This window comes from Balaenoptera ricei, chromosome 3 (assembly GCF_028023285.1).
Source record: "Balaenoptera ricei isolate mBalRic1 chromosome 3, mBalRic1.hap2, whole genome shotgun sequence".
Classification (NCBI taxonomy): Eukaryota; Metazoa; Chordata; class Mammalia; order Artiodactyla; family Balaenopteridae; genus Balaenoptera; species Balaenoptera ricei.
The window spans coordinates 128,373,135-128,389,549 of NC_082641.1; the positions used below are offsets into that span (position 1 = coordinate 128,373,135).

Here is a 16,415-nt window from a genome sequence, read left to right on the forward strand (position 1 = left end):
CCAATGTCAGAGCATTGTTAGGAAGATTAAATGAATTAACATGTGTACAGCATTTAGAACAGTGCTCAGCATCTGGTAAGCACCAATAAGTTATTACTGTTGCTAATACATTTTCTAAATGGTTAGCTAGTTTTTCCAGCACCATATATTGAATAATCTATCTTTTCCTCATTTTATTTGAAAGGTTTCCCTCATATTAATCAAATTTCTCTGTAGGCTTGGATCTGTTTTTTTGCATTCTCCTTTTCCATTGGTTAGTCTTTTCTAATGCTAGTACCAAATTATTTTAATTATATAGTATATTTAATATCTGATAAGAAAGGGCCACTCTACCTTTTTCATGATTTTATTCCCCCCACCATTAATCCTTCTAGATAACTTTAAGAATCTTCTAACCCCCTCAACACCCCGCTGAAATCTAGTTGGGCATTTTTATTGTGATTAAGTTAGAGTGATAGATTATATTGGGCAAAATGGTCATATTTACAATCTGAGTTTTCCCATCTGAAGCATGCATTATGACTCTATTTATGCAAATCTTAATTTATGACTCAGTAGACTTTTTCTTCACATAGATATAGCACATTTTAAAAGTTTGTTTCTAGGTGCTTTTGTTTCCTATTGCTACGTGTAGGATTTCTAATAACTCCCCTTTTATTTATTTTTATTATTATTATTATTTTTGAATTGAGGTAACTGATTTATAACATTACATGTTTCATGTGTACAATATTAAATTTCTACTTCTCTATACACTACAGTATGTTCACCACCATAAGTTTAGTTTCCATCCTTCAACATACAGTTGACGCCCTTTACCCATTTTGCCCTCCCCCATCCCTCCCCCTCTGGAAACTACTGCTCTGTTCTTTATGTGTTTGTTTTTGTCCAGTTTGGTTTGTTCATTTATTTTGTTTTTGTTTATTAGTTTTTAATATTCCACATATAAGTGAAATCATAGGGTATTTGTCTTTGACTTATTTCTTTTTAATTAATTAATTAATTTTTGGCTGTGTTGGGTCTTCATTGCTGTGCCCAGGCTTTCTCTAGTTGTGGAGAGTGGGGGCTACTCTTTGTTGCGGTGCATGAGCTTCTCATTGCGGTGGCTTCTCTTGTTGCGGAGCACAGGCTCTAGGCACGTGGGTTTCAGTAGTTGTGGCACATGGGCTCCGTAGTTGTGGCTCACGGGCTCTGGAGTGCAGTTGTGGCTCATGGGCTTAGTTGCTCCACGGCATGTGGGATCTTCCTGGACGAGGGCTTGAACCCTGTCCCTTGCATCGGCAAGCAGATTCTTAACCACTGCGCCACCAGGGAAGTCCCTGTCTGACTTATTTCACTTCACATAATATCCTCAAGTTCCATCCATATTGTCACAAATGGCAACATTTTATCTTTTTTGGTGGCTTAGTAGTATTCCACTGTATATATATACCGCTTATTCTTTATCCACTCAGTTTCCATATCTTGGCTCTTGTAAATAGTAACACAGTGAACACAGGGGTTCGTTTATCTTTTCCAATTGGTGTTTTTACGTTATTTGGATAAATGCCCAGAAGTGGGATAGATGGATCATATGGTAGGTCTGTTCTTGGAGAATCTGAAGAATCTTGGAGAATTCTGAAGAATCTGCATACTGTTTTCCATAGTGGCTGCACCAATTTACATTCCCACCAATAGTGCACAAGAGTTTCCTTTTCTCTACTTCTTCACCAACACTTGTTTCTTGTCCTTTTGATAACAGTCATTCTTACCAGTGTGAGGTGATATCTCATTGTGGTTTTGATTTGTATTTTCCTTATAACTAGTGATGTTGAGCATCTTTCCATGTGCCTATTGGTCATTTGTATGTCTTCTTTGGAAAAATGTCTATTCAGCTCCTCTGCCCATTTTTTAAATGGGTTGTTTGGGTTTTGTTGTTGTTGTTGAGTTGTATGAGTTCTTTATATATTTTGGATATTAATCCCTTATTGAATATATCATTTCCAAGTATTTTCTCCCATTCAGTTGGTTGTCTTTTCCTTTTATTGTTTCCTTTGTTGTGCAGAAGCTTTTTAGTTTTATGTAGTCCCATTTATTTATTTATTTTTAAATTTATTATTTATTTATTATTTATTTTTGGCTGTGTTGGGTCTTCGTTTCTGTGCGAGGGCTTTCCCTAGTTGTGGCAAGCAGGGGCCACTCTTCATCGGGGTGCGCGGGCCTCTCACTATCGCGGCCTCTCTTGTTGCGGAGCACAGGCTCCAGACGCGCAGGCTCAGTAGTTGTGGCTCACGGGCCTAGTTGCTCCGAGGCATGTGGGATCTTCCCAGACCAGGGCTCGAACCCGTGTCCCCTGCATTGGAAGGCAGATTCTCAACCACTGCACCACCAGGGAAGCCCAGTCCCATTTATTTTTGCTTTTGTTTCCCTTGCCTGAAGAGATGTATCTAGAAAGATATTGCTAAGACTGATATCAAGGAGTGTACTGCCTATGTTTTCTTCTAGGAGTTTTATGGTTTCATGTCTTATATTCAAGTCTTTAATGCACTTTGAGTTGATTTTTGGGTATGGTGTAAGATAATGGTCTAGTTTCATTTCTTTGCATGTGACTATTTATTGAACACTATTTATTGAAGAGATTATCCTTTCTCTATTGTATGTTTTTTGCTCCTTTGCTGTAAATTAATTGTCGATGTATGTGTGAGTTTATTACTGGGCTCTCAATTCTGTTTCATTGATCTATGTATCTGTTTTTCTGCCAATACCATGCTGTTTTGATTACTATAGCTTTGTCATATAGTTTGAAATTAGGGAGTGTGATACCTCCAGCTTTGTTCTTTTTTTTCAGGATGGCTTTGGCTATTCAGAGTGTTTTGTGGTTCCATATAAATTTTAGAATTTTTTCCTTTTCTGTGAAAAATGTTGAAATTTTTATAGAGATTGCTTTGAATATGTAGATTGCTTTAGGTAATATGGACATTTTATCAATGTTAATTCTTCCAATCCATGAGCATGGAATATTTTTCCATTTATTTGTGTTTTCAATTTCTTTTAATAATGTGTGATAGTTTTCAACGTACAGGTCTTCCACCTCCTTGGCTAAATTTATTCCTAGGTATTTTATTCTTTTTGTTGAGATTGAAAATGGGATTGTTTTCTTAATTTCGTTTTCTGTTAGCTCTTTGTTAGTGTATACAAATGCAACAAATTTTTGTATATTGGTTTTGTATCCTGCAACTTTACTGTATTTATTATTTCTAATAGTTTTTGGTTGAGCCTTTAGGTTTTCTATATATAAAATCGTATCATCTGCTGGGCTTCCCTGGTGGCACAGTGGTTAAGAATCCGCCTGCCAATGCAGGGGACACAGGTTCGGACCCAGTCCGGGAAGATTCCACATGCCGCAGAGCAACTAAGCCCGTGCTCCACAACTACTGAGCCTGCACTCTAGAGCCCGCAAGCCACAACTACTGAGCCCTCATGCCACAACTACTGAAGCCTGCACGCCTAGAGCCCATGTTCTGCAACAAGAGAAGCCACCGCAATGAGAAGACTGCACACCTCAACGAAGAGTAGCCCCCACTCGCCGCAACTAGAGAAAGCCCACGTGCAGCAATGAAGACCCAACACAGCCAAAAATAAATCATAAAAAAAAAATCATGTCATCTGCAAATAGTGACAGTTTTACTACTTCCTTTCCAATTTGGGTGCCTTTTTTCTTGCCTAGTTGCTCTGGTTAGGACTTCCAATCCTCTGTTGAATAAGAGTGGTGTGAGTGCGAGTCCTTGTCTTGTTCCTGATCTTAGAGGGATAGCTTTCAGGTTTTTACCATTGAGTATGATGTTAGCTGTGGGGTTGTCATATACGGCTTTTATTATGTTTAGGTACGTCTCTTCTCTATCCACCTTAATTGAGAATTTTTATCATAAATAGGTGTAGTCTTGTCAAATGCTTTTTCTGCATCTATTGAGATGATCATATGGTTTTTATCCTCCATTTTGTTAATGTGGTGTAGCATGTTGATTGATTTGCAGGCATTCAGCCATCCTTGCATCCCTGGAATAAATCCCACTTGATTATGGTGTATAATCCTTTTGATGTATAGTTATTATGTGTCTTGGAGAAAGTCTTTTTGCATTGAAGTAATTAGGTTTTCTCTTTAATTCATGGACTTGTATATCCAATTCCTTCCCCATGTTTGGGAAGTTCTCAGCTATGTTTTCTTTAATAAACTCTCTGCTCCCTTCTCCTCCTGAGATACCCGTTATCCTAATATTACCTTCCCTAAAAGCATCGGAGAGCTCTCATAGAATTTCCTCATTTTAGATATCTTATTTCTCTTTCTTCTTCTACTGGTATCATTACTAGATTTCTATCTTCGAGCTCTCTGACGTTCTCTTCCATAAGGTCTGCTCTATTTCCAGTGCTTTCTAATGCATTTTTCATCTCATTTACTGAGTTCCTCAGCTCCAGAATTTCTGTTTGGTTCTTTTTCAGAGTTTCAATCTCTTTGGTAAAGTATTCCTTCTGTTCATTAATTTTATTCCTGAGCTCATTTAACTACCTTTCCGTGTTTTCTTGTAGCTCATTGAGTTTCTTCATGACAGCTACTTTGAACTCGCTATCAGTTAAATTGCAATATTCCATCACTTGTCTATGAAGAATTCTCTCTCTCTCTCTCTCTCTTTTTTGGTGGTATAATGTTACCATGGTTCTTCATGGGTCTTGATGAATTGTCCCTCTATCAGCACATTTGAAGTTAACGACAGGTTAGAAGTTAGAGTCCTTTCTTTTGTTTTCAGGTAGGTGGCGCCATAACACAAGGTTTTGGTTTCTTACCTGAGCTGCCCCTGGTTACATTTGAGAGTTGGCACTTTCTAGCCTCTGTCTCTGTAAGAGGTGTGGCTCCGTGCCTTTGTTATTGTTTCTTGTGCCTCTGGCGTCCTTGCTGCCTTGCTTCTGCCAGAGCCACTGTTGTCACCCGGATGGTTGGCTCTTCCCTAGCATCTGTGATCCCGAGTTGCAGGCTCTGCTGCCGTGGTGGGAGGGGAACGGTGGGGGGGGGGGGGTGGTGAGCTGGGGTCCTGCACGTGCCTCTACTGGGTCTGGTGTTGTAAGGTTCAAGGGCTCCCCACTGCAGATGAAGGGGGCAGGCTGGGGTCATGTGTGCCTCAGTGGCTCGAGGGACAGGGTCCCAGGCCCCACTGCCACTGCTGCCCAGTTACCTGTGGCCGCAGGCACAGCTGTGGTCAGGAGGCCGGAGTTGTGTGCTCCACCTCCCAAGAGTATCTGCTCTTGGGTTCTCTGAAGCTGCGGCTTAGCTGCCACGGTCAGAGGGCTGGGATTACAGGCCCCAACTCTGCTGGTCCCTCAGTTCTGCCTCTTCTGTGTGTTTCAGTCTACCCACCTTCAGGTATACAGATGTTTAGAATTCTCTAGTGTCCTGGTGTGTTGGGCAGGGGTGCCTTTGTTGAGTTGTGGATGTTTGACTGGTTGTAGATTGAAGGGGGAGAGAGAGAGGTAGCTCTTCACTCCACGTTGCTGATATCATTCCACTCATTTTGTTTTTTTGATGACAATTAGTATGTAGGAAAGATAATGATTTTGCAGATTATTTTTTAATTAATTAATTTATTTATTTTTGGCTGTGTTGGGTCTTCGTTGCTGCATGCGGGTTTTCTCTAGTTGCATTAAGGGGGGCTACTCTTCATTGTGGTGCGCGGGCGTCTCATTGTGGTGGCTTCTCTTATTGCGGAGCACGGGCTCTAGGCACGTGGGCTTCAGTAGTTGTGGCATGTGGGCTCAGTAGTTGTGGCTCACGGGCTCTAGAGCGCAGGCTCAGTAGTTGTGGTGCATGGGCTTAGTTGCTCCGCAGCATGTGGGATCTTCCCGGACCAGGGCTCGAACCAGTGTCCCCTGCATTGGCAGTGGATTCTTAACAACTGCGCCACCAGGGAAGTCCCAAAGATGCTTGTATTTATGTTTATATTTGGTCATGGTTTTTCTGTGTGCTTTGTCAGATTTTGGTAGCAGAATCAGGATATCTTTGTATAAAAAGTAGGGAAGACTTTCTTCTCTCTCTAGGCCTGAAAAGAGTTTAAATAGCATCAGGCAGACATGAAGGGTGGCAAGGACATCCTGGTTTGCTCCTGATTCACCATACAGTCTCCAGAAACCCCCTCCTCAGTTCACAGCTGATTTATTACTTATAAAGGGAGGCTGTGGGGTTTCTAATTTAAAAAAATTTTTAATCCACTGGACACATTTTTCCCATTTTTACTTTAACCACCATCATTCAAAGGTCTCTCCTGGGCTCTACAAAGCAGTGAGGAGTGTTGGTGTGGAAAGTCTTCAGTCCTGAACCCATTTGTCACTACATGTTTGATTGTCAGCAAGTTACTCAATATCTCTAGGCCTATTTCCTTATCTGAAAATGAGAACAATGACACTACATACCTCATGGTTTCATTGTAAGGATTAAATGAGATAATCACATGCAAAACACTTAAAAAGTGCTCACTGAGGGATGGAATGATTTTCTCTGATGCTTGATTCAAAAGCAAGCTCCCAAAGTTAAAGAATCAGTAGGGGGGTAGGGAGGGGGAAGCCTGTGTGTGTGTGTGTGTGTGTGTGTGTGTGTGTTTGTGTGTGTGTGTGTGTAAAAACCCAGTATCGAAGAATTAAAAAATTTTAATATCCCCAATGCTCACACAATTCTAATAGTTATCTTTAGTGTTGCTGACAATTACTAATAAGTCTCCCCAGATTGCTTTTATTGCTTATATCCATGTTGCTAAATTTATATTTTCTTTCCAAGATTTAACTTTAGCCAGACTGTTGTAAATGATAAGATTAACCTGATCATCTTACACAGTAGGGACTTGTCCTTGGAGAATGAGAGTGACCATTTTTTAATAACAGAGAAAACAATCTTAAACTTAGCAATGTTGGGTGGGGTGACAGTTGAGCCAGGTGGAGGAGACAGGTTCAGAGAGAGGAAGACCACTTTGCCAAGGCTCTGAACCAATCAGTGGAAGTCCTTTGGGTCTTTTACATTTCTGATGTAGAAATGATGACCCAGCTCTCTGGCCAGGTAGGCTGTGGACCACTGCAGAGGCTATGAGTGTCCCATCTCCCAGCAGGTACTCTGCAGACTATGGGATCTGAGTGTGGAGCTTGTGTTCATGAAGTACCTTCTGGAATCCAGCAGGTAGAAAGTAACACACAAAAACAGGAGACCAGGACTTGGGAATTGGGGCAGACACGCCCCTCACCCCTCCATAACTTCCCTAGGCTGCAAAGGGAGGATGATGGATAAAAATAAGCAGGAAAGGGCTTTTTAAAATGGTATCTTAAAACTGAGGCTGAAACAAGCATGGGTCACTTTCCAACACCACAGAGAGTGTAATAAGAAACATCCTTACCCCCCACTGAACTACAGATCTGCCTACAACATCTCATTTATCTATATGCCTTTCCCCAGTTTTAGTGATTTTAGGGAGAAGGGAGGGAGCCGTCACCACCAAGAAGGGTGAAGTGTTGTGTTGGGTTGAGGGGCCCCTGGCTGTCAGCCAAGGTCAGACATGACAAAAGGCACGGGAATGTCAAGGCAGCAGGACTGAGTGGAAGAAGGGTCAGATTCAGTGTTGGGAGACCCAAGTTCTACTCAAAATCCAGCTCTAATGGTGCCACCGGTGGAAAGTCAGGTGGAAAGACATGCTCAGTACTCCAGAGCAGTTAGTGTCCCCCTGCCCTCAAAAGGACCTATGATGGTATTAACTTAGTTGATGACCTGTCATTATTCCCCAGTGGAGAGCAGACTAGCTGGAGGACGGAGATTCTTTTCTCATTAGTGTATCCCCTTTAGAGTAATGTATCAGTTAGCTTTTGCTGCATAAAAACTTCCACATCTTATGGCTTAAAACTAAAAGCATTTATTATTTCTCATAATTCTGTGGATCATCTGAGCAATATTTATGGTCCAGGCCAGCTTGACTGGTGCTGTATATAGTCTAGGATACTTCACTCACATGTCTCGAAGTCAGCAGGCTGGCTGTTCTGGGAGATGGGGCTCAACTGGGATGATTCATTTCTGCTCCACGTGATCTCTCCTCCTCCAGTAGGCTAGCCCTGGCTTCTTCACTTGGTGCTCTTATCTCCACAGAGCATCACGATGAAAGTTCCAATGCATTAGCCATCACGAAACCTCTGCTTGCATCACATTTACTATGTCCCATTGGCCAAAGCAAGTTACAAGGCCAAGACAAGATTCAAGGGGTAGAGATATAGATTTCACTTCTTGATGCGAGCTGCAACGTCACATTGTCAAGAGGAATTTGTCGCCATTTTTGCAAACTATTACAAGAACTTTGAACTATGCTTGGTGCGTGGTAGGTAAGAAAGAATGCTTGTTGCAAGAATCAAGAGGTTAAAGAAAAAAAAAGAATCAAGAGATAAACAATGAAATAATCATTGTCCATCCCCACCCTACCCCCCACCCCCCGCCATTGGCACATCCATTTCTGTGACAGCTGTCCTTTGTTGAGATCTTTGAACTGGGCCAAAACTTTATCCAGTTGTTTAGAAAGTTTATTGCCCTTGACTTAAATATGGTGGTTCCTTTCTGTCTGAGAGTTGCTGCTCACCATGGACCTGTGGATCCTATCCATCTTGACGCTGGAGCTGTGCACACCTTGCTGGATTATGGATTATGTCCCCACTCTTAATCTTTGCTCTTTAAACAGATCTGGAAAAGAGGACACCCTTTGTCTACCAAATCACCATCAGCCTTAGCTGGCGGCACCTCCTTCTGTCAGTTGCTGCCTGTTGGATGCCCCTTGGTGGCTTCCTCTTGCATAGCCCCACTCAAGGTGTGAAATTGATCGTGTGAATTGCCAAAAAGCTGGATGGAATCAAGAGCCTTCAGAGAGAGAGCTCCTTCTGAGAGAGCTCTCAGTAGAGTGGAAAGCTAGGGATGGAAAGAAAATAAATTTTAAAAAAATTTTTAAATTACCATCTAGACCTTGTAGCTGGTGAGTCCGTGCTTGTTTCACTGTGACTTGACCCAGAGAAAGGTAAAGCAGCAAAATATAGATAATGCATATAAAAGAGATTTATATCTTTAAATGTCAGGTGCTGGTGGGTAAGAAGCAGTGCCATTTTCACTGAATAAAAATGGTGGAGTTGGAAAAGGTGAGAGGGTCTTCTGACTGGATCAGCTCGTCCAGGGCCTGGTAGGTCCCCATCACAAAGCCCACGAAGCCCAGGATGCTGATCAGGGCATCCTTGATGATGGTGATGGGACTCATGCCCTCTGAGTAGTAGGTGGTGATCTCCAGGAGGGGTGGGATGATGAGGGCCAGCGCACTGCCGCTCAGGGAGCCCACCAGAGAGAGGACCAGGTCCAGGCGGGGGATGAGGATGGCCAAGATGCCTGCAGGAGATGACACGGGATAGATGGCTCTTCCCAGGCTTAGCCAAAATTTTAAAGTTTGTTTTAAAAATCTTTTTCTTAAAACATATACCAGTTGTTTCTCATACATTCAGTTACATAAAGAAAAAGTTGAAACTCCTGTAATACCCCCAATCACATTCACTAGAGGTTTATACATTAAAATTTTGGTGTGTCTCCTTTCAATCATTTTCAACCAATTATTGTTCAAATATATACATTCATATTGTTGGGGAGAAAAACCTTCTCTCTTCCCATTTAGGTTCAAGTGTTTGGGGGCCTGCAAATTTAACTGACAATTAGGCAATTAACAGGAGGAAAGACAAAGTTTATTTAGGGCTAGGGAGCCTTCAGATGAATTGGCTCTCCAAACAACAATAGGGGTTTATATACCCACTTCAGAAGGGGAACTGGATGGGGGAGAAATAGCTTCCATGCAAGAACAAGTGGAAGGTATGACATTCTCTGATAATTTAAGTAATTACTCAGTCTGTGATGATGGTTAGTCTTCTTTCTGATTGAAAATCTCCCAGAAAGGGGATTTATGGTGCCTGTATTTTTCAGAGGTTCCTGCTTAATTCAGCAAAGGAAGTTTAGATAAGGTTTTGCGCCCCCTGCGGCTGCTTGTTCTAATGCTTTTAGCCTAAGATAATTTTTATGCCACAGAAGTACATTTCGAACCTCTACATGTTCAATGATTAAGCTCTTACTTAATAAATAACACTAAATAACAGTGCTGGGAACTGTCCAGCTGTTTGGAATGTGTCAATGTACAAAATAGACAAAAAAACCCCTTACCTTCGTGGAACTAACATTAATAAGTAACATGACTGCAAGAACCTCTTACTTGCAAACAATTAGAACGTGAAATTATTTATAGAAAGGGGTCTTCGGTGGGAACAAGATCACAGAGTCCCTTTAAAGGAGTATCTTCTCCAGGTTTTATATACATGTCAGAAAACATCTAACAAAGAAATACTAAAAGTTAAAATAAAGATTTTGAAATTATATATATATATATATATATAATATATACAAATAATATATGTGATATAATTATATAATTATAATATATAATTATATAATTATAATATGTAATATATATAATATATAATTATATATTAAAATTTTTATATATAATTATATATTATTTATATATATATATTGTTTTTTTTGTAGGCTGTTTTATAGGCCTGGGCTTTTACATTTTTTATTTTACTTGATGGACAATTTTCCTAGTTACAAAGAAAGCCCAGAAGGCTCCCCCAGGTCTCCTAGGATGGAGTGTGGTATAACAGAACAAAACAGGACTGGAAGGCAGGATTCTGGTTTCTCCCTGTGTGGCCTTGGGTAAGTCTCCACCCGTTTCTCAGCTTTTTTCCTCATCTGCCAAATGGGGATGGTAGCTATCCTTTTAGGTATTATGGTTCATACTCCAAATGGTGTTAAAGTTTTAAATGAGTTAATTCGTGTAAAGCACTCAGAAAAGTTATTTTTGTTATTATTTCATTATTACTTTATTATTATTACTTGTTTGCAGGTAACTGTTTGCATATGTACTGATTGCGGCAATGCATGCAGAAGCTTAAGGAATTGTTATCTTCATATCTGGGGCAAATTCATTGATCTCTCTGGAGTCTCTAATATTCTGAAGGGTAGTGTCCCTGCCTCCTAGGACAAACTGGGAACAAATAACTTCAAAGGAAGAAAATCAGTGTCCCATGATTTATATGGGCTGGTCTAGCACAGCAAGAATCACAATTAAAAGGAGCCTTAGGGACAGCTGGGCCATGGCAAACACAACGCAGGAATCTCTATCATCTTCGCCTCCACTAAAATACTTACAGAAAGGGGCACCCTGGATCATAGGGCCTGAAGCACAAGGAGGGCTGCCGAGGGGGTGAGTGGGGACAGTTGAAGCCAACAGGTGAATACCAGCCCATCGGAGGCCAAGGAGCTGCTGCCAATGGGGATGTGACCCTAGGTTTGCCAAATCATTTTATTTTTCCCCCAAACATTAGAAACCTGCATTTGTATGCGAGATCTCTCCCACATTTTTAATGTTGGCCCAAATTTATACAACATTATGAGGGTGAAACAACATACCTCTGACGCCAGATTAGACTCACTGGCCACCATTTTCAACCTCTGTCCTGGAGGTGAAGGGTGATGGGCCTGGACTTGCGTTCAAATCCCACCTCTGGCACTTCCTGCCCAATTACTTATCACTCTCTGCTTCAGCTTTCTCATTTACAAAGTAAGGTTTATCACAGTCCTACCTCATAAGAGTTGCTGCAAGGACTGAATAAAATACTATGAAATATGGAACAGAAAGAGCTTAGCACAGTGGCTGGCACGTAGTAGGTGTTTAATAAAAGTCAGTTCTTATTGTGATTATTTGATAAGTTGTCACTCCCTCAAGCTGGACACCAGTAAATCTGTCTGATTAGGTACATGTAAGAATTAAGTTGTCCCTAAAGCATAAATGAAATGAATTACTACTTGGAAAGCCTTAGAATGGACCCTGAAACACAGTTAGTATGCAATCAATGCTGGTTATCATGACTATTGTCTACCATCTGGCTGATTCCTGATAGCCCTCAGGAAAACAGCAACGAGGTGCTCTGCCTCCTACTCACATGTCAGGCTGACCATGGAGAAGCGGATGAACAAGTCCAGAGGCAGCGCCCGGCGCTTTGACACCTGGGAGGTGGCGAAGGGAATGATGATTTCTGCAGGGACGTAGAACTGCAGGGCGTAGGTGCACAGGATGCCAATTATGTAGAGGATCTTGACCGACTGGTACAGCCTGCAGGACAAACCAGAGCAGTGCTCTCAAGGTCAACGTGCTCTGACACCTGGCCTCCTTGTTTTTTTGTTTTTGCTTTTTTTTTTTTTTGGCCTCTCTGCAAGGCATGTGGCATCTTAGTTCCCTGACCAGGGATTGAAAGCCCCCTACATTGGAAGTGTGGAGTCTTAACCACTGGACTGCCAGGGAAGTCCCTGGCCTCCTTGTACATTAACCTCTGACCTTGGAACAGTCCCGTAGGCAAATGTTTCCTTGTCTGAAATTGACGGGGAGGGACCTTCTATGAGAGGAAGTCACAGCACAGCACGCAGTGGAAATAGCATCACAGATTCAAATGGAAACAGTTCAGAGGGTCATCGCTACATAAAAAGGTATGGGTATATATAACACCTTCATAAACCATCATCACTTGATGCTGAATTTTAGATTTTAGGAAAGAGAGGCTCAGGCCCAGTACCTTGCTCAGGGAGATACAAGTGACAAGTGGTGAAGACCAAAAAACCTGGGTCTAAAAGATCTGGTCTTTTGTAATCTCTTTTATTAGGAATTCTCTGGATCCCCCAAATCACCTGGCATATAACAGGCTCTCAACAAATGCTTCCAGGTGGTTGAATGAACTGCAGAATCCCAAATCCTTGAGGGAAGAGGTAGTCTACACAGAGGATTGTGTGAGGGTTGGGGAATAAAAGGAGAGGCAGGGTTACTTGCAGGCCTCAGACTGGGGGCAGGAGAGCATGTGACGGGGGATGCTGAGTTTTATCGATGCCTTTTTTGACCAATGGAGATAAGGCTCTTTTCGTTTAGCCCACTAATGTGGCAGATGCATCTGGCATGTTAAATAAACCTGTATGACTATGTCTATGTATATTTAGTCCATTCCTTAAAAAGGCAAACGTCCACATTTCTGTGTTTCTTGCTCACACTAGTTCTGCTGCCTGGAACACCCTCTCTACTCCCTTTCCATCTGTGCAAACCCCACCTATTTTTTGAAATTCCCATCTTTTGAGGAGGTACTACATTCCAGATGCTTTTGGGCATGCCCAACTTAATCCACGTGATAACTCTGCTTTTTAGAAGAGGAAACTGAACATCAGAGAAGTTAAATAAACCATCCACGACCATGAGCTAGGAGTTGGTGTAACTGGGTCTTGGATCCAGAGGTGCTGTCGTTGTCCTTGGTTGGACGGAGTCGTCTCATTGGACAGGAAGATTCCCTGTTCTCCCATTCCAATGTACTTTCTTTCCTTGGGAGTCCCCACATCCTCTCTACTATTCTGGAGGGCTTCTTTTTCTGTTCTATGTTGTATTTGTGTACATACACTATCCATTCCCCATTCCCATTGGACCATGGGCTGAGGAAGAGAGTGAAGCACAAAATCATAGTCTACTCACATCAGCACCCTCCACACCATGTGTCTAGACTGGCATCTGCGTGTAATTGGGATGCAGTAAATGCTTGATGAATGATATTGATCAACTTGGGAAAGGAGCCCCATTTAGACAAATTAAGCCTCCAAGTGACGCTTAAAAAGACAGGCACCTGGTAATTAATGACATGCCTCAGTGTGGGAGAAAGTGCTGCACAATGTGATAGGGGTTTGTGTCTATTTAAATATTCAGTGTTGAAGTCTGGGTCAGCTAACGGTTGTATGAATTGGTCATTTGATATAAACATTTTCCAGATTCTAATGGTCTTCCCCAATTGGTTCTTGTTTTACTACTTTTTCATCCTAGCTACTCTGCAAGACTTGGTAGTGCAGCCTTAGTAAATGTAATTGGAGCCACCCACCGGCTCCACTCTCTGCCTCTTGCCCTTCTCTGTGCCCCTCCTTTCTCTCCTTAGGTGACCAAGGACTCTGACTTCTCCCCTCTCTTCCTAAATCATGTCCTTCCTCATACTAAGCTATCAAGGCCTCACTCAACATGGGAGGCTGTTGTTGAAGAAGAGCTCCCTGGACAGAGAATCCAGAGCCCAGGGTTCCAGCGTCAGGTCTGCTTCTCCCTGTGGAGACCCTCCAGACCTCAGTTTACCTTCTGCGGAAAGGAGGAGAAAGTAACCTATATATTCCTGTTCCCACTGGCCCTGAGTCCCTACCGCCTGAGAGCGCATAGAGTTACCAGCAGTTGGGCAGGTTAAGGGTTATGCTGGCCTTGATGTCATTTCCGAACCGCAGGTAGCCCAGAGTCCCGATGCTGATGTAGAGGGCAGTAACGATGGACATTCCCAAAGACAGGATGACTGGGAATCGGCGGGCATCCTTCATCTTGTTTTCCAGGGGCAGAACCTACAGAAACGCCACAATGTAAGAAGAGAGGAGGAGAAAGAGGAACACAAGCATAAAGAAGAAAGGCATGCCACTTCCGGGGGTATGTACACAAAAGAATCGGAAGCAGGAACACGCACAGATATTTGTATACCTACGTTCATAGCAGCATTATTCACAGTAGCCAAAAGTTGGAGGCAACCCGAGTGTCCACCGATGAAGGAACGGATAAACAAAATGTGGTCCATACATACAATGGAACATTATTCAGCCTTTAAAAGAAGGAAATATGCCCCAACATAGATGACTCTTGAAGACATTAAGCTAAATGAAGTAAGCCAGTCACAAAATGACAGATACTATGTGATTCTACTTATATGAGGTAACTGGAGTAGTCACATTCAGAGTCAGAAAGTAGACTGGTGATTCCCATGGGCTGGGGGGAGGAATAAATGGGGAATTATTGTTTAATGGGTACTCAGTTTTGGTTTTGCAAGATGAAAAGAGATGGATGGTGATGATCTTTGTACAACAACATGAATGTACTTTATGTCATTGAACTGTACACTTAAAACTGGTTAAGATGGTAAATTTTATGTCAGGTACATTTCACCACAATTAAAGAAAAAAAAAAAAAAAGAGGGACTTCCTGGTGGTCCAGTGGGTAAGACTCTGCGCTCCTCACGCAGGGGGCCCGGATATGATCCCTGGTCGGGGAACTAGATCCCACATGCATGCTGCAACTAAGAGTCTGCATGCGGCAACTAAGAAGTCCACATGCCGCAATGAAGATCCTGCGTGCTGCAACTAAGACCCAGCGCAGCCAAAATAAGTGAATAAATAATAAAAAAAAAGAAAAAAGAAAAAAAGAGAGAAAAGAAAGGAAAGGAAGGCCTGGAGTCACAAGATGATCCCTGGACCGTTCAGAGCTGGAAGCACCCTGCAGGTTGACCAGACCAAGGAGCTCAACTCCCTGGGGCGGCCCGATCTGGCCAGCAGGTGCATTTTGTTTGGCCAGCCTTTCAGACAACTGAATATGAATGCCTTTAAGCACAACATTCTTTCTCCACCTACGAGGCCCACCTCTCCCTCTCACGCTGACATATACCTGGCTTCTCCACCCACGTTGTCTTCCAAAAGCACTTGAGTTTGAGGCTCCCAATTCTAGTGCACTTGCCCCTCTCTGTACAGATGGGAAGGCCAGGACTCAGGTTATGCAGTGGGCTGGCAGCAGCACTGGGACTAGAGCGCCCGGGCTCCCCAGAGGCACATTTCCCCACATACCATGTTCTCAGGATCCTTCTTCCCCAGATGCATACCTGGCTCTAAGAGAATCCAAACTGAGGCCAGCCTGCCTCTTGGGCCTGTTGGGCATTCCAAGGTCTCTTCTATCTTTGGTAGCAACTCTTTGGCCTCATCTCATAATTTCCTCCTCAGACTTCTACTGACCGAGGGCCCACCCTCACCTTCCCCTTCCCCTTCTCCTTGATCCAGCCATGTGCTAAGCACACTTCATGCACCATTAGGGTGATCTGTGCCTCAGTTTCCTGATCTGAAAACTTACCTGTTAGAATCTTTTGGAGAATTATGTGAGCATTGAAATGGCACACAGTAAGGACTTAGTAAATGTTAACTACAATTATTTTGTAATACTGCGAAGACCACAACTCTATGAAGCTGGTACTTGTGTAATTCTTATTTTATAACAAGGCTCTGAAGATGATATAACTTACACCAAGCTATACAGCTTGGAAGTGGCAGAGGAAGGCTGCAAACCAGGGCTGTCCTCCAAAGTCCAAGTACTTACTTCTACCCGATCTTGCCTAAACTCGCACAGCCCTGGGCTTGCTTATTACTCAGTGAGAACTTAGCACCTACTCCTTTGTATTGTTAAATCCTTCTTTGTCCTGTA

At 42.5% G+C, this 16,415-nt stretch overlaps 1 protein-coding gene across 3 annotated transcripts in view; it reads right to left on the reverse strand.

Moving 5' to 3' along the window:
• Positions 1-7,890: 7,890 nt before the first annotated feature.
• SLC36A2 (solute carrier family 36 member 2) overlaps positions 7,891-16,415 on the reverse strand; it is a 36,410-nt gene continuing 27,885 nt past the window's right edge. For 2 of the 3 annotated variants that reach the window (XM_059919569.1, XM_059919568.1), the window contains 3 exons: positions 14,358-14,524; positions 12,070-12,239; positions 7,891-9,412 (listed from right to left, as the gene is read on the reverse strand). In XM_059919569.1, the coding sequence (XP_059775552.1) occupies positions 9,141-9,412; positions 12,070-12,239; positions 14,358-14,524 (609 nt within the window). In that variant the 3' untranslated portion in view covers positions 7,891-9,140. The remainder of the gene's footprint in view (positions 9,413-12,069; positions 12,240-14,357; positions 14,525-16,415) is intronic. The other variant, XM_059919570.1, reaches the window with a different exon arrangement.